This window comes from Cibotium barometz, chromosome 26 (assembly GCF_041138505.1).
Source record: "Cibotium barometz isolate CiBa-2024 chromosome 26, ASM4113850v1, whole genome shotgun sequence".
NCBI classification, from domain to species: Eukaryota; Viridiplantae; Streptophyta; class Polypodiopsida; order Cyatheales; family Cibotiaceae; genus Cibotium; species Cibotium barometz.
This window is the reverse complement of record NC_141071.1, coordinates 31,350,874-31,370,130: the sequence shown is the minus strand read 5'-3', so window position 1 is coordinate 31,370,130 and position 19,257 is coordinate 31,350,874. Positions and strand designations below refer to the sequence as shown.

At 38.3% G+C, this 19,257-nt stretch overlaps 1 protein-coding gene across 1 annotated transcript; it reads left to right on the top strand.

The window, feature by feature from the left end:
• Window positions 1-1,421: 1,421 nt before the first annotated feature.
• On the top strand, window positions 1,422-2,971 carry LOC147623878 (uncharacterized). The gene is made up of 3 exons (XM_086820516.1): window positions 1,422-1,936; window positions 2,089-2,396; window positions 2,496-2,971. Exons 1-3 carry the CDS (start codon window positions 1,533-1,535, stop codon window positions 2,876-2,878), a joined length of 1,095 nt encoding a protein of 364 aa, XP_086676642.1. The 5' UTR covers window positions 1,422-1,532; the 3' UTR covers window positions 2,879-2,971.
• Window positions 2,972-19,257: the final 16,286 nt, after the last annotated feature.

The window sequence follows — 19,257 nt, the reverse complement described above, 5'->3', positions numbered from 1 at the left end:
TATGTACACACACACACAGAGAGAAAGATTGTGTGTTGCTGTGTGTGTGTGTATTTGAGAGAGAGAGAGAGAGATTTTAAAATCGTGTATTTTGGTGTAGTGTGTTTGTGTGTGTTGTGAGATAGAGAGATACATATATTTAAATCTCTGTTTGATTTTGAGTAGGAAAGAAAGGGGTGTGTGTGTGTTGGTGTGTAAGAGAGAGACAGAGATAGAAATCTAGTGATTTTGTGAGAAGAGAGTAATTTCCCTGTGTTTGAGATAGATAGATAGATAGATAGAGAGAGAGAGAGAGAGAGAGAGAGAGACAGCGAGAGAGTTAAATTTGTTTGAAATTTTGTGTGAGTAAATTTTTTTTGTGTATATTTAGAAAGACTATAATATGTGTAGTTTTGTGTGAGAGAGATTTGTTTGTGTGTGGGTGTGTATGTGTGTGTGTGAGAGAGAGAGAGAGAGAGAGAGAGATTTGTTTGTTTGTGTGTGTGTGTGTGTGTGTGTGTGTGAGAGAGAGAGAGAGAGAGAGAGAAAGAGAGACTCGCCTGTATATATAGACATAGTTTCTCTCTCTCACTCTTAGTCTCTATCTACATAGAAAATGCAAAGAGAGACTATGTTGGTTTGTTCTCTATGTGTCTTTGTCTATGTAGGTGGAGAAGAGATAGAGAGAGATAAAAGAGAGAAAGAGGGAGAGAGAGCTACATATTTTATCTGCTATGCAAAGCATGGTGCGTTGATATACAAGTATGCCAATTTTGATGTTTTCTTCAAAGTCCTTCATCAGGACTGCCAAAATGGTCTTCAAAGTTAAGGCTTCCTCTATGGTATCCAAACCTCTCCCATCCTAGGATGGGTTGGGGGACTAGGAAAAGTTAATATACATGCAAGAATACTCTTGCCCGTCACATGGACGGGTCAAGCCACTAAATTATGCGAATTTGGAAATGTGTGTGTAACTTGAGTCTCGACACTTGTAAGTTGTACATTGTAATTTCTACTAGTTAGGAACCCGTTTTTCGCACGTCTTTCGAGGTTTCCAAAATCAAATTCTACCCAAACCTCTTCCTCTCCTTCCCGAACCTCCAAATTTTTGCGAGGTAGCAGCTTTGTGAAACTCAGTTTTGTGAAACTCCTCCCTTAAGATAATATAGAGAAGAGAAGTGAATAGAGAAGTGAATAGATAGTGACATCTTGTAAGTTGTTGAGACTCTGTTTTCACTCGTCTCCAATAGCGCGTTCGAACTTCGTACGCGCATGAAGAGCAGTAGTCTTGACTCGTTATGTGTGGACTACTGGTTTTCACTCGTCTCCAACAGCGCATGAAGAGCTGTAGTCTTGACTCGTTATGTGTGGACTACTGGTTTTCACTTGTCTCCAATAGCGCGTTCGTACTAGCTGGGACAACCAAATCCGTCGACTGGGGGGCATGTACGAGTAGCGCGTTCTAGTTACTAGCTGGGCCAACCAAATAAGTCGACTTGGGGGATATATAGTTGTAGTGCAGGCTGCCGCAGTATAACACAGGCAATAATAATATGGGCCTATTTTCTCAGATCAGTAGGCACGCAGGCTGCACTTGGGCAGCAACTAATATATTTCTCTCTGCGCTCTTCTATTTATTCGACTTTGGCACCAACATCAGCACATTGCAAACCTACTACTTCCGCGATCCCGTATCGGACAAGACCGACTACTTCTGCGATCCCGTATCGGACAAGACCGACTACTTCTTGTGCCAGCTTGTCCATGGATCCAGAAACTACGATGGTGTTTTCGAAGTGGGTGTGTCGCTGATGGTGTTGGCTCATCTCTCCAACAGCCTCATCTTCTGGATCACCCTCCATCCCAGCGATCATCCACTTCGTATGGCTTACTTCTTGCCCTTCATTCAGCTCTCTAGACTCCTCAAACTCTTGTGGAAGACTTGCAGCTTCCAAGGGTAGGTACTACATCCGTTTCTAATAATAATTACGTAACAGTCCCTAATTTCCTTCACTAACAGACAAAGTGCAGAGAGGAAAAAACCTTAGAGGGCCCTTTTTAACCCCAAATTTAGTCTAATGCTAATGTTTCTGTCCATGGATTTTACAGTGCGAAGGATCTGGAAGCTGATAGTCAAGAGTCAAGTAGCTTATACAATGTGCTTGGCACATCTTTAGAAACAATACCTCAATTCATTTTGCAATTCCACATAGCTTTGGGATACATAGCTTTGGCATACATGCAGATAGACTCTTCCGGAATCGACATACACTTCTATGCTTCAATTCCTAAAACTTTTATTATTTCTCCGGTCGCATCTTTGGTTTCTGCGACCTACAATGGCAGTGTTGCTGTGTTATCTGCCGTGCCAGAGTGTACAGCTTTGTCAAGAAGAGCTAGCATCGGCATTATAGCCGGTAATTATACTCAGGATCATGATCTCCTTAATTCTAATACAGATATAGAAGTAGCTCCGTGGGAGATCTAATACATTGTTTTTTCTTTCTGGTTTATAGGATTCCACACACTTGCTGCACTGTCATCAAGGAGCATGATTGTGGCAAATTTAAGTGCAGCAGCGGTGTCTGCACTTGAGGCTCTGGTTCCTTACTTTCTCCTTACCCTGATAGTTCATTGGGTTGTTTATTACGGGTATTTACTGTTGAGAACACCTAGCGACAACGACCAGACCCGGTGGAAGAAATGGATCAGTTTTGCGCACTCTTTTGGAATGGCTCTTGTAAGCGTATTCATGGGGCCGATGTATGTGGTTGTGAGAAATTTCAGAAGGTCGTCGTGCTTCTACACTCTGTTGGTTTTGGCTAACCTTTTACACGTGGTTGTCGAGGGTCTTGCAGTAGTAGTGCTAATGACCAAAAATGTTTTCTTAAAGACATGAGTGTTGGGCAATGGGTTAAGAAACTTCAATTCTCACAAAATCTTTAGCATTATTTTCCCTAAACTTGTCTTTGTTCAACAAGTATTTTTCCTTCACATCTCATTTCTTACTGTGCAAAATATCAATTGTCTAGACTCCAAAAGTTTAGATATACACTAGCAATATATGTTACATTGCATAGTGTTGTTATTTAAAAAATAACGTCAATTTCATATCTTGATCTCTTTCTAAGAGAGAAGAGAGGGAGAATATACAAAGATTTTAATAATGAAATGGTTTTGTTCATTGGGATGAGAGAGAGAGAGAGAGAGAGAGAGAGAGAGAGAGAGAGTAAATTGTAATGTTGTTGTGGCTTAGTCGGGCTGTGCTTGTTGTGGTTTGATTGAATGATGTTGGAAGGGATTTAGGAATGGTGTAAGGTGGACACTATGTATCATTTGTGCTATACATTGGCCATGGATGTTTAGCATAGTCCATTGTCTAGGAAGCAGGGCATAGTCTTATGATGACTAAATCATATTGTTAATGTTTTGAGACATCTAAGGAGCGGGAAATTTTGGACTTAAAAAAGCACTGGTAAGAAATTGCCTAACTTGCTAATTTTAAGGGCTTAAGAGTTTAAACTTGGGAGACAAGGCTAATAATCCCTACTTTTGGAGCTTTTTTATAGGCCTTACATCCATGTACTTCCATAGATCCCACTCTACTTCCTTAGACCCCACTCTACTTTTTGAATATTTTATTTCCAATGCCCTAGACCTCACTTTACTTTTTGATATTCTAACCCATGAGTCACAATATGTACATCCCTTTTTTATATTCTAACCCATAAGTCACAATATGTACATCTCTTTTTCTAATAACTACCTCTACCTTTTTAAAGTTGTCCCCACCACTTCCCCTCCCCAAAAAGTTTAGCTCACATGGTTCCCTCTTGGAGGTGTGGTAGCCCATAACATCATGTCTCACATGCATTACCGTTGATTGGATTCACTCACAACAATCAACTTGAACCAAGATATTCTTTTCACTTGTTGGGTCACCCAATAATTAATAAATTAATTACCATAGCATCCCTCTTGCTTGGGTTGAAATTGTCGTCAGTTTCATATTTAAATTTAGTAAGTGAAAAGAGTGATGGATAGAGTATCCACCCAAATAGAATCGCTCTCAACACTTAATTGTGATAAGTTATCCATCACAAATAAATATCATTAAAAATATCCATCACAACGGACATCAAAAAGAGTATCCTTCGCAGAAACCAACACGAGTATCCTTCACAGACAACTTGTTAATTTTTCTTGGTATTGAGATAAGATAATTATAATAAACTGAAGTAATTTTATATATAATAAAATCTATGGGTTGAATGTGAAATGACAATAAGTGCATATATCCTTTAGTGATCAATAAAAAAGCATATGTGCATTGTTAGTTCACTGAAGTCTTAATAGTGAATGGTCTAATATGTATTTTCTTCCACATTTAGAAAGTACATATCAGTCACATTGAAACTATTTTGATGTGAAATGACAATAAGTGCATATATCCTTTAGTGATCAATAAAAAAGCATATGTGCATTGTTAGTTCACTGAAGTCTTAATAGTGAATGGTGTATTTTCTTCCACATTTAGAAAGTACATATCAGTCACATTGAAACTATTTTGATGAATAATTTAAATTTAACTAAGCACTATTCTTGACTATTTAGGAAATTATTAAACATTCCCTAGAAGAATTTTTTCCCTCTTGCAAAAGGTCACCTATGGACTTATAAATTTCTTTTCATATTGAATAATGTACAAGAATGAGTTTTAGGTTTACCTTGCTAGTCATAGAAGTCATGATTTGGAGTACTCTCTTGATTTAGTTAGTCGCATGCATGTTGTCTTCATCTTCGATCATGTTCACGGGCGCAACTCGATTCTTTATCTTCTCTGGGCACTCGTATGCATAATGTCCTTCTTTGTCACATATGTAGCATGTAATCACATGAGGCTTTTGATTTCCATTATTATTTCATGATCGCAACTTGATTCTTTGTCTTCCCCCTCGGCACTAGTATTATGCATAATGTCCTTCTTTGTCACATTTGTAGCATGTAATCACACAAGGCTTTTGATTTCCATTATTAATTTTCTTTGTTGATTTGGTCTTCTTTCCATTCTCTTGTGAACCATTGTCCCTCGTCGCTACTTCACCTTTATGTTGAAATTTCTCAAAAGGTTTGGAAAGAGGGTTAGATCAAGGAAAATGAGAAATGTGAGAATCCGCCACTATATTTTCCCTAGAAAAACCATTTTTTCTTCGCAGTGTTTGTCACTAAAGAAATGGCATTGCGAAGAGAATGAGGATGGAACATGTTCACTTCCGCTCTAAAATGACTAACTTCAATCTGGCTATGAACTTCCGCCTTTGGTCCTTTGGTTGCACTCTCTCGATGGCCCGAAGTTGGACAAGTGTTTGCCAAAATTTATCCACATATATCCGCACAATTTCTTTATCAAGTTGGCATAACATATCCCATTGTTGACATGCCCTAGCTTTGTATTGAGATGGAAGAAAATTTTGGTTGATGAGCTTTTGAATTTCCTTCCAAGTCCTTGGTCTAAGAACCAAATTTGAATTCTAGCAAACACATAACCACCCTCACTCTACTCAAAGTGGAATCACCTTAGTTGAAGTTTTGCAAGGTTTTTAGAGAAGAGATATGCCAACAATGCAAGTTTAGGGAGGAATTCATAGTGTTTTAAGAGGCTTCTAGCATCTTATTATTACTAAAGAAGTAAATTATTAAGAATGTTTGAGAAGGATTGACACATATGTGTTGGAATTAGGGTTTAGAGAGCCTTTTTTAAGAGTGTTGTAAGAGGCTTCTAGCATCTTATTCATAGTGTTTTAAGAGGCTTCTAGCATCTTATTATTACTAAAGAAGTAAATTATTAAGAATGTTTGAGAAGGATTGACACATATGTGTTGGAATTAGGGTTTAGAGAGCCTTTTTTAGTCACTTTTAGAGCTTCAAAGCTATGGTAGAGAAAGATAAAGGCCTGCACATAAAATGCCTAAGTTCAAATGGTGGGGGTAAATATTTCCCCAATGAATTCATTGACTATTTGAGAGCACATAGGATAAAGAGACAGTTTACATGTAGGTAATACTTCACACAAAAATGGGGTTATAGAAAGGAAAAACATGCATATTTTGTAGAAGCTTCCCATGCTTTGATATATAAAAAAATAGTAAGCATTGAAGCAATAGGTAAGGATTTATATTGTCTTGCCGTGCACTTGCTCTTTTTTAAAAGAAGAAAGTTGGGGAAATTAGGTTATATATTGATTATAAAGGTTTGAATCAATTGACCATCAATAATCAGTATCATATCTCGAGACTTGATGAACTCATGTGGATAGACTACATGGGTCCCTGTTCTTTACAAAAAAAGATTTAAAGTTAAGATACTACTAGATTAGAATCAAGGAGAGAAGGACTTAGGACATTATAAAGACACCATTCAATACTTGGTATGGGCACTATGAATTCATGGTTATGCCTTTTGGGTCAACTAATGCCCTTACCACATTCAACCATCTGATGCCTTTTGGGTCAACTAATGCCCTTACCACATTCAACCATATTCAACCATATTCAACCATCTGATGCAAGAGATACTCAAAGATCACTTAGATGATTTTATCCTTGTCTTCTTTGATGATATTCTAGTATATTCCAAGCATGCTTTTAATCATGAAATGCATGTATGAAAAGTCTTGGAGATTCTAAGAAGCATAAGCTCTTTGCTAAAAAGAGTAAGTGTATCTTTTCCATAGACCATGATGAGTACTTGGGTTTCTTGGTGTCCAAGGATAGAATTTCTATAAACCTCGTCAAGGTTAAGCAATCATAGATTGGACAAAACCAAGAACATTAGAGAAAGTCATAGGATTTTTAGGGTTAACATGATGGTGCCATATCTTTATACCTCGCTATAAAGATGGTGACGTACCTTTATACCTTGGTATACTCAGATAGCCTCTTTGTGTGATTGCTCTTTTGAGAAGATGAATACCCCTCTTCAATGGACTCTTCAATAGGGCCCCATGTGTCAAAGTGCCTTTGACAAATTGAAAGTTGCAATGGTAACTAGTCCTTCTCTTAAGTTACAAGATTTTAGCAAACCTTTTGAAGTAGTAGTAGATGCTTGTGGATTTGCCATAGGAGGAGTGCTTATGCATGAACGTCATGTAGTGGCCTATGAGTCTAGAAAGCTCATACCTCATGAGCAAAACTGTGTTACCCATGACGTGGAGCTACTTGCAGTTTCCTATGCATTAAAATTATGGAGACATTATCTCTTAGGTTAGAGATTCATACTAATGAATCAACTGACCATCCATATAAGCTTGTAGTGGATCTTGATTCAAGATGGTCCCAATGAGCATCAAAGACGATGGCATACTTTGTAGGAGTTTGATTTTGAGATCAAGTACATGCTAGGGAAGGAGAATGTAGTTACAAATGCACTCAGTAGAAAAGTCTCTTTACTTATAGCAGTAACTATGATCTCAAATCCTTTTTTAAGTGAAGTTAAAGAGAAGGTTAACTAGGATAGCTTCTGTGTACCCATTTCTAACCTACTTATATATAGGAAAGTCAAATGATAAGGAAACTTAAGTAGAAGGATTCCCATGGAAACACCCCCTATGCCAAGACCATAGCTTTTAGAAAAAGTTTAATTTAGGTTAGATTAGGGATTCTTCTATGGTCCATAAGGAGTAATTGGATTTCCTAGGGAAATAAATAATATATGGATAAAAACACCTAAGAATTGATTAAAATATGTTAAAATTGACACATGAAATGGATCATATAAAAGGGATATGAGAGTTGACCAAGAAAGTCTTAATACCAACCTATGTGGGTTTTAATTTTAAAAAAGGTGGAGGTGTTAACCCCACTTCAGGATTAACAAGGCACTCTCTACTCTAGACAAAGTAGCATATTAAGTATCATGAAAAGGCACTATAAATGTTGTAAATATTATGAGAAAAGCTGTCTAATGATCAAGCTTATTAGATAGGTTTAAGTTTTGGATGCCCAAGTGCGGGAAATTCTAGCGCAAGCCTATCATCTTTCAATGGGCGTAGTTATCTCGGTGGACTTAAAATCATTCTTGACAATAGTCAAGTTTTCTTCCATAGATTCAGCATGCACTCCTTCTTGATTTAAGAGTATGGGAATCGACTCCTTTTATTTTTTCTTTTTTAAGATAGCAAATGTTTCTTTTGTTGGTCTATCAAACTTACTTGCCTACCATTCTTTGAGAAATGCTTGAACATGCCTGCATTCTATCTCTTCCTCTTTCTTTGAGAAATGCTTGAACATGCCTGCATTCTATCTCTTCCTCTTTCTTTGAGAAATGCTTGAACATGCCTGCATTCTATCTCTTCCTCTTTCTTTAACTATGATTTGGCATGGAGAAAGCGGGGCTGAAGCTCCAATTCTCCCGAGTCAATCTTTTCCTCCATATTTCTTAACTCCTCAAGTTTCTTAACTCCATATTTCTTAACTCCTCAAGTTTCTTTCTTTCCCTATCATATCTGGCTCAATCTACCCTTTTTTTGACATCCTTCAAAAGGTCTTGGGATGGCCTGATTGCCTCAGCCTAGGCTTTTGATGGGGACCTGACATATAAGAAGGAATCCTTCCATATTTTTTCAACAACATTATGAACCAAAGGAAGCTAGAACATATTAGCATTAGCATGGAACCATCCGTCTTTCACTATGTTGCGAGCTTTGTTGATGATAGAACCATAATAGGTTTGTAGTTTGAGAGTTGGATTGAGTTCATAACTTTAACCTTGGTACAACAATACTTAATGAAGAGCCAGATTATTGGACATGTAACATCTATCTAACCTAGATGTGAAGTCATGAGAGATAGATATATCTTTTAGATCATTCATGAAAGTCTTTGCATTCCATCCAAGAATTAACTCCTGCCCTCTTAGGGCCAAACCTTTCCCTTGAAATCTATCAAAGGGATCCTCGACCATATTAAAATCCCCAACAAGGATAATGGGGTGGTCTAGCTAAAGCAAGGAGTTCCACAAGGATGGTCAATAACTTGTTGGAGCAGTTGCATATACTAAAACAAGGTACTATGCAAATCCAATGTTGAATTTAATGGTGGTAATCCGTCTTTTAGATTGATTAATGATCAATGATGTCCCCATTTAATGTGAACACGCATGGCTATTCCACCACTACCATGAGGATGGTTTGTACATAACTATTTCATTTCTTTAGAGATAAGCTAAAGGTTTTTCTTCAAAAGGTCACCTACAACTTTATTTTCTTGTAAACATAGACAATCCACTTGGATTTTTTCATGAAACAACCAGTTTTTGATAATTCTTGCCCTTAAAGTGTCAATTAGCCCCTTGAGGTTGTAGGAAATAACTTTGTTAATCATATATTCTTAAGGTTTTTGGGGGGTGGTTTACCCACAACCTTGGGAACCTTTTCCATAGGAATTTGGGATTCCATGCTTATCGGCCCTAAGCTAGAGACTCTTCTCTTTGAGGTAGACATCTCCTACTAATGGGGTAATATTGTCTGAGAAACTATTTTTCCTTGATTTCTGACATAGGTGACTTGGAGAATTTTTTGAGTCCCTATAGGTGTCTTACTGGTAGACAAAAATACTAGCCTCTTCCGAGGTGAGGTGTGCGCTTTTGCCGCACAGGTCGTAGCTGGGGACTTGCCGCACAGGTCATAGCTGGGGACTTGCCGAACACCGTATGCGAGCCACGAATGGCTGCAAGCATACAACCAGGAAAGCAAGCTCAAACAGAATGCAAAAGGTGTGTCACTCACCGCTCTAACCGCCGCCGCCGTGAAGGACTCCCGCGTCGCAGCAGTGAAGGAGGAGCCGCCGTTGCCTCTCTACCACCTCGCCGCCGTGCCGCTACACAGTGCTCGATCGCTTCCTCACTCTCTCTCTCTCTCTCTCTCTCACACGCAGGATAAGGAAACCAAGGAGATAAGGCAAGAGCACTCTTGTATTCACAACACATGAGAATGAGGGTTTTAGGGTTATATTTGACTCTTATAGGTGACTTGGTCGTTCACACATGGGCGCCCATACATGGCCGGCCGATCCTAACCCTTACCCTGCTGATATTCAAGGTGCGTCTCTCATCGGCGATCACCCAATCCCTTTATCCTTAACATATGGTGCCGACAAGCCCGGCCCATGACTCAGACTATTTAAATTAATGACGTAAAACCTAGTACGTCTCAATGTCCGTCATAGGTTAACATGAGGTTATTAACCAAGGGGATTTCATTTTGGAAATCCATCTCGTCTAGTTCTCTCTCCAAGTTGTTAAATTGGGGGTCCATGTCTTGGTACACCACATTTTCCTATCGTGTGCCCTGAAAAAAATATACATCTTCTTCCTTTTCCTCTTCTTGTTGAGATGGATCAGCTATGTCTACAAGAAGCGAGGTGTATCAATTGCAATTCCTATTTTTTGGCAGGTTGTTTACCTAGTTGTGGTCTATCTGATCCGTTCCTCCTTCCTACAAGATGAAATGTGTCATTCTCTATTTTGCTTTCCTCTTCCTATTGTTGAGGGAATTCTTTCTCATGAGCAGGTGGAGGGTTTTTCAAGGGGCAGTTTCTAACAAAGTGGCCTAGCTTGCTATAGTAGAAGCAAACATTTTGAATATTTTTGTAGATAGTAGGTTACTGTATTATGAATAGATCCTCACTCCCTAGATTGATAGTAAGATCTCTGGTATCACCTCCTTCAGGTCCATTTCAACAAGGGCTTGAGAATGCCATCTTGGGTTAAGGTCCATCTTGGACCTTTGCCACATGAGTTTCCCTAACGGTTCTATAACTATCTTCAAGAAGGGGTACAAGTGAAGTGGGAGGTCAGGGTCCTCTACCCAAATTGGACATTTAATCGGCTTTGGTCCATGGGGGGAGAACTTTGGCGACCACCCGACTAGGGAAAGTGGGGTGTTGCGAATCATCCAGTGACCCGCACAGCAAGCACATTAAGTGCCATGTCTTCTTCCTTGAAAAGGAATCATAAGAAATTGTTTGGAAGGAATTGAGCTTGATCTAAGAATGCACCCCTTGCATTCGAGTTATTTCTTATCCAACCCCAAAGAATCTCCATTGGGGTCTAGGACCATGGACAAACCTGATAAGAGCCCCGGACTACAAAATTTTCTTAACCAAGTTAAAAGGAAGAGCAACAGGGGCCTTAATGGCAACATCTCTTTGATGGTGTTGCATAGAAAATCCAATAGTAACACCTTCCTCATGAATTTGTCTGGACAGAGGTTGCTCTTCTTGAAGAGGGCCTTCCGAAGCATGATGAGCTCCTGCTTATTCAAAAAACGGTGTCTCTCCTATTACTACGTCTTTGGGGGTGACTGTCTTGCCAGGTCCTAAGAACTTCCCTTCATTCCTCCCATCCTTTCCGAGCTCCTGAGAGAATAATGGATTGAACAACGGCACCTCCAACCTTCCCTTGTAGCCAAAGGGAGGCGTGTTTTGCTCGGTGTGCCATGAGCATGGACAACTAAGATTTCATGCAGACCATGTATCAGAAGATCATGCGAACCATGTATCAGAAGCTGTTGTTGGATAAGAGGCAAAAAATAGAGATTTTGTTGAGCTATGGCTAAGAAAGCCTCAGTATTAGACAAGGTGTTTGTACTCATGATAGGATAATCTTCAAGCATTGGGGAGTGTTTTGGCCTTTCATTTAAAGGTACTAGTTGGGAACCCCTACTTCCCACTTCTTTGAGGCTTCCAAAATCAAATGCTACCCAAACCTCTTCTTCCCTTTCTAGAACCTCCAAATTCTTGCCACGTGGAAGCTTTGTGAAACTCTTCCTTAAGATAATATAGAGATATAGAGATAGAGATGCCATCGCCAAAGCTTGTGCAATTGAGGTTTCAATGCTAGGCCTAGGGGAAATAGCCTTTATTGGAGTCTTTCTCCTTTCCATTCTATGAGGCACATTGGTCTGGTTTGTTAGGGGAGCCAGCCTTTTGGCTCTCCCCTTGAGAAGGTGCGATATATTGTTGCTTCACTCACTCAGGGGAACAAAAAAGGTAACCGAATCAAGAGAGCTTGTAACCAGGCCTATTACAGAGGGCGTACAGCCATCACAGTTCCACTCATCCTCTAAAATCCATCTTTCCTCATCCAATTATTTTACAAAAATGTGGCACAAACATGGAATTCAACTAGTTTGACCTTTTGGCAACAATTTGGAAAATATAGGTAGAAATTGAAGTGTTCTCTCTCTTTGTCTCTTCTCTCTCTCTCTCTCTCTTTCTCTCTCTCTCTCTCTCTCACAAACTCACTCTCACTCTTAGAAATTAAAGGACTTTTACACTTAGAAATTAAAGGGCTCTCCCTCTCTCTCTCTCTCTCTCTCTCTCTCTCTCTCTCTCTCTCTATTGAGACCAACTTTATGTGTGTTTTCAATTGAAGCATTCATGCATGCCTAAACCCTAAAATCCTAGAGCTTACATTTGCTTGTTCAATTATACATGATTTAATTTGCAAAATTTTAGTTTTTAAATAAGACTTGTTCAATTGTGCACACTTTAATTTGTAAATTTGTATTGCAAAAATAAGATTATGGAAGGCCTTCGTGAAGTTTTCACCTTGTTGTTGATTTGCTTGTTCACTAATTTGAAGTTACTAGGCTCTATATCATAGTCCCTAATTCCTTCTTCAATGTGATCCCATGGGTCATTGCCCAAAATTTTATTTTTGAAGGGTTGATAAAAAAACAACATTTCTTTGATGTGAACATATTGGAAGAGCACTCAACTATTTGATAGAATTATTAATCTAAACTTCATGAATTCAAGAGTGTATTTTTGAGGCCATTATTGAGGATATGACTCTGATGCCTTTTTTAGGCCATTTTCGACTCCACCCCATGGAAAAATTACAAAATCACCCTAAGTCAAAAGCCACGGTATACACCTAATCCCTTGTAGTGGCTTTCAAATGTTTTGCATTATCTCATGTCTCATTTAAGTGAGCTAATTGTATCATATTCAATTCATGTGAATTAATTAAGTGTAATTTAAAGAATATTTGGGACAAAATGGGAGATGAATATTCATACCCCTTATCTCCCCGTTTTCTTTTCTATGGGAAAAGAAGGATAACAACTCATCATGGCATGCACTTGAGCAAGTTAATTCTTTAGATGTGAGAAGAGAATGAAATTCGGAAGACTTTAATCAAATTTGCGGCCCTATTGATTATGGTAGCATTGAAAACAACATTTAGATTACTAAAGACTACTATTGATCATGGCCCTAGCATTTGTCTAGCATATCTCAACCACAATGATAAACCTAAGCCATGATCATTTTGAACTTCCAAAAAAAATAGGAACTAGGTCTTTCTCTTTGTCATTTTTTTTCTAATATTTCTTGACCACATTTTATAATGTGAACTAATTGATCTAAGGCATGATCATTTCAAACTTTCAAAAAAGTGAGAAAGGAGTGCTCATGGAGGGGGAAGCGCTTTGTTGGTTCAAACTTTCCAAAAAGTGAGAAGGGAGTGCTCATGGGGGAGGAATTGGTTTATCTATATCCCTTTTTGGTTCCTCCTTTTGATTTCTCCAAGGGGATGGGTCATTGTGTAACCATTCAACAAGTTTTTATAGTTAAGCTAATAGAGGTTCATGCAAAAGAAAAAGAACAAGTTATAACGTGTCATTCTCAAATGGTATCTTGTTAAGGTAAGTTCCCCCCCTTCTTAATCAATATTAAAAAACTACTCATATGAAATCGATAGAGAAAACTCCTTGAGCACTAGGGTCCAAGGCTATAGAAACCTAGCCTCTAGGGCTTCCAACCTCCTTTAAAAATTGGAAATTCTAAAAAGTAGAGAAAAGCATAAATAATCAATGAGACAATATTTATTACAAAAGATGAAGTTAGGCGGAAAAAAGAGTCATTAAAATTACTTATTTCAAAGTTAAAATTGTAATTACAATGTATAATAATGTATAAAACATTTATATAGACAAATAACAATCATTCAAAGAGCATATCCAAGATTGATCATTAAAAAATTCACACAACTTCACATAGCTCTTTTTGACCATTCAAAAAACCACACATCTTTGCATAGCCCTTAGGAGGACCAACAAGAATGATACAATAAAACAAGTTCCAAAATGAAGCTTTTCTCCTTTTTTGGGAAAAGAAGTAAGAGTAGGAGGGGGGATGGGGGTGAGAGAGAGAGAATTATTGGATTATCTAAGGGTTAAAATGCCTTCCCAAGGCATCAATGTTGAGGAGTGAGTTAATTTCAATTTTGGATACACTTTTTGAACCAAATTGAAGTTACTAGGCTGTGAACAATGTGAGCGCTAGGTCATTGGATGATTTTATTTTTTTTCTTAAAATTATACTTTTCCTTTTTTTGTGTGAGAGAAGGTGGTATTTATTACACTACAGAAAGAGTATACATCACATGGTTTGAAGTAGATCATGAAAGGTCCAATTAGAAGAGCATACATTACACGGTTTGAAGTAGACCATGAAAGATCTAATTAGAAAGAATATACATCGCATGATTTGATCATTGTTGCTAATTAGTTACCTTTCTTTTTGAAGGATAAAATTGTTTGTACCCTGGTTGTGCCACTTTATACCCTAGGCTCTTTGTTGAAGGATGACCCATTTTTCATGTGAGAGGTAAAATTTAAACTAACATTTTTGAGTTAAGAAGTGATTGTTATACCCTTCTGTGAGTGAAGGATAAAATGCTTCAAGAAGGGTTCGACAAGCTTCAAAATTGAGGCACAGTAAGATAAAGGGGCCCATTTAAGCACACCTAACAAAAAACTAGTAATTTTTGGGGGGGATTTTTCATCTGGTGACCAATTTGAAATTTAAACACATTTTGGATACCTAGCCTGAAGATGAATTGATATTTGAATTTTATGTTTTTTACATTTTTTTATTTTTCCAAACATTTAAGCACATGTAAGGGCCAGTTTAGTGCCATGTTTTAGCGAATCACTAAATGACACATACACAAAATGCCAAGAATATTCCTTTTTTATTGACTTTAAATAATTGGGGTGTTGTGTGTTGGCAGGACCAGAATTTGAAGGTTACAATACCCTTCGAGGGGGATTTACCCTTCACAAGAAGGGTCATTTTACAACAAGTGGCCTTCAAAAGAAACTTCAAAGTTAAGAATACCCTTCAACTTTGAAGAGTAAAGAGTTTTTTTTATTATAAAAAAGAAGGGTCATACATAAATTTGCCCTTCTGTATATATCTATAGAGGATTAAGGACAACCCCACCTTCCTCCACGTGGGCAAAGGGGGTGGGGCTAGTTCAAAATAACCACTCCTCCTGCAAGCTTGAGGAAGAGCCAAATCTCACATCTTCCAATGCAATTTTGAATTTGAATCTAAGAAGATCTCATCTCACATCTTTCAATGAAATCTTTGTATACATGCTTACATACCTATAGATACACACACTTATATATATTATGTATGTATGTGTATCTATAGGTATGTAAGCATGTATATATAAATAGATTTATTTGTATGTCGACGCACACACATGTATGTTCATGCACACACACACACCACACAGACACCAGCACATGATACGTACACACACGCATACAAACACACATACACACACTCGCACGCATGGACACACGTGCAACATATAGAGATATGCACACTTGCACACATACTCAAGCTTGCACATACACACACAAACATATATATTATGTGCATGTGTAAGAGAATATACATACACACACACGTATATATATTATGTATGTATGTGTATCTATAGGTATGTAAGCATGTATATATAAATAGATTTATATGTATATCGACGCACACATGTATGTTCATGCATACACATACACACATAACACACAGACACAAGCACATGATACGTACACACACGTATACAAACACACGTACACACACTCGCACACATGGACACACGTGCAACATATAGAGATATGCACACTTGCACACATACTCAAGCTTGCACATACACATATGTGTATACATGCACACAAGCACATAAATACACTCACATACACAAGTACATGTGCACACACATGGACATGCACACACACACACACACACACACACACATATGCACCTGCACGTGCACACACATATGCACCTGCACGTGCACACACATAGATGTACACACGAGTATATTCACATGCTCACACACACGTACATGCAGACACTCGCTATGGATACACATATATAAAAACATACACACCATGTACACACACATACACACACAACAAATACACACTAACACATACACACAATGGTGAGTGGAGGGGAGAGAGAGAGAGAGAGAGAGAAACACACAGAGAGACAGAGACATAGAAGTCTATGTGTGAGAGTGTGTAGGGGGAAAGAGTGTGTGTTTGCATTAGTACATGTGCATGTGTGTACATGTGTGTGTGTGTGTAAGAGAGAGAGAGAGAGAGAGAGTTTCGACGTTTGAGAGTATGTGCATGTGTATGTGAGAGAAAGAGGGTGTGCATGTGCATGTGTGTGTGTGTGTGTGTGTGTGTGTGTGAGAGAGAGAGAGACTAGAGAGAGAGAGAGAGAGAGAGAGAGAGAGAGAGATTACATGTAAGATGCATTTATTTGAGAGTGAGCACACCTCACCACTCATCCCTACCATTAAAATTTAATCTAAAATTTAATTAATTAAAATTATATATATGTGTGTAAATCTATTTAAGTGTGTGTGTGTGTGTGTGTGAGAGAGAGAGAGAGAGAGTGTGTTATGACCCATGTTATTTGAATGATAATCATGGTCATTTAATATTTGATTTATATACTTTTTATGATGCCTATTTCTCATGAACACGTTAAGATTGATTGATGTGATGTCAATTGATTGTTACTATACTGACGTGGTTTATGTTTATGAGTTTAGGTGATGAGGTGTGCAAGGGTATCGATTTAGATGTTGCACAGTGCAAGGGTACCGATTTAGGTGTCGCACGGATGGTGGATTGAGTCATGGTGTGTGGACCGATCTCACAATATTTTGTGGCTGTATTATGGCGATTGATATTATTTTAACATCAGTGTGATGTGTGTGTGCGCACGCATCAATTTATTGTACAGTGTGCGTACGAGCACTAGTTGATTTATTTTGTAATGTGCATATGTGCACAAGTTAGATTATTGAATTAAAAAAATTGTGCAAACCTTAGAAGGTTTGAGGACAAAGGTTAATTGAGGACAAAGGCTAATTAAATGGCAAAGTCCAAATATGGATGTATACTTTATTTTCGGCTCAAAGCCTACTTTTGATATATATCACAAATACCCACGCGAGGAGAAGCCACTCACGTTGGGGGGGGAAGATTGAACCCAGTCTTGTGTTGCCTTGTGTTGATGGTGATGTATTTCTTTCTCTTATCTTATGTTTTGTTATATGCTTTAATTTTCAATTTAATTCAAGTAGTTGTTTTAATATTTGATAAATTTTATGAGTTTTTGATTATTCTCTTCAAGAAAATTAAAGGGTCCGGTTGCAGAGAGAGAGAGAGAGAGAGAGAGAGAGAGAGAGAGAGAGAGTTTCTATGTGAGAGAGTGTGCGTGAAGAGAGAGAGTGTGTGTGTGCATGAGAGAGAGACAGAGAGAGAGAGAGAGAGAGGCTGAGAATTTCTATGTAGGAGATAGTTTGTGTGGGAGGAGATAGTGTGTGTTTTCATTAGTGTATGTGCGGTGTGTACATGTGTGTGTGTGTGTGAGAGAGAGAGAGAGAGAGAGAGAGAGTGAGAGAGGCAGATAATTTCTACGTAGGAGATAGTTTGTGTGGGAGGAGAGAGTGTGCATTTATATTAGTGTATGTGCAGTGTGTACATGTGTGTGTGTGTGTGTGTGTGTGTGTGTGTGTGAGAGAGAGAGAGAGAGAGAGAGAGTATATGCATGCATTCCTGTCTAGGAATATTGTGGAAGAGATTTCGAGAAGAAATGATAGAAGATTTTCTATACCAGTTATCGAGAAGCAGGGGTCAGTTTATTGGTATTGAACAATTAGCTGAAACTCATGCACTACTACATTTAGAAGAAATTCTTCGTGCTCAGAGACGGACATTGGCAGATTTTGAAGGAATGCCTAAACTAAACAAAACTGATTTGGAAGTCTTGGGTGAAAATAGATTGCTTTTGGAAGAGAGATCTTTTGATACTGTCAAACAATCTAACCTGTCAAGTGCTATGGAGTCAACATTAACAGATAGCCAGCGTGTTGCTTTCGATGCTGTAATGCATGCAATTGCGACAGATGCAGGTGACATTTTTTTCCTAGATGGTCCGGGGAGATCGGGCAAGACCTATTTGTATAATTGCTTGCTTGCGTGAGTACGTGGACAAGGGTATGTTGCTTTGGCCACTGCATCGTCAGGTATTGCTTCTCTACTCTTGGCGAATGGACGTACTGCACATTCTAGATTCAAGATACCTCTGGAGCTAAACAATTCTTCAACTTGCAAAATCCCTATACATGGACAACTTACTGAGGAACTTGCTGAGGTTTTGAGAGTTTGTAAGCTCATTATTTGGGATGAGGCTCCAATGATTCATCGTTATGCTTTTGAAGCATTGGATAGGAGCTTACAAGATGTATTATTCTCAGATAAGCCATTTGGTGGAAAGGTTGTATTAATGAGGGGAGATTTTAGATAAATCTTGCCTGTTATTATGAAAGGAAGACGTGAGGATATTGTTAATGCAGCATTGTGTCGTTCCTTTCTATGGAACTCTATCAAAGTTCTAAAGTTAACTGGAAATATGCGTATTCAATCAAGCAATACTAATGGATGCAATGAGTTTAAATAGTGGGTCATGAATATTGGGAATGGAGTGGATTGTAGCGATAATAATACGATGGTGACACTACCAAGTAATATGGTATTGCAAAGATCGACTCTTAAAGACTTGGTACATTGGGTATACTCTAAATTGGCTATCACTATGACATATGCTTCATACTTTAGTGAGCGTGCTATTCTTGTTTCGATAAACAGTCAAGTGGATATTGTGAATAAGACAGGTTTGGATGCAATGCCTGGTGAGCCTAAGCAATATTTCAGTGCAGATTCAATTCTTGAAAATGATGAAAATTCATTCCTATATTCCACAGAATTTTTGAACACAATCAACCTTCGGGGCAGATATCCATCTCACTGCTTGGTTTTAAAGTTAGAAACTCCTGTTATTTTGCTTCGTAACTTGGATCTAAGACGTGGACTCTGTAATGGTACACGGATGATAT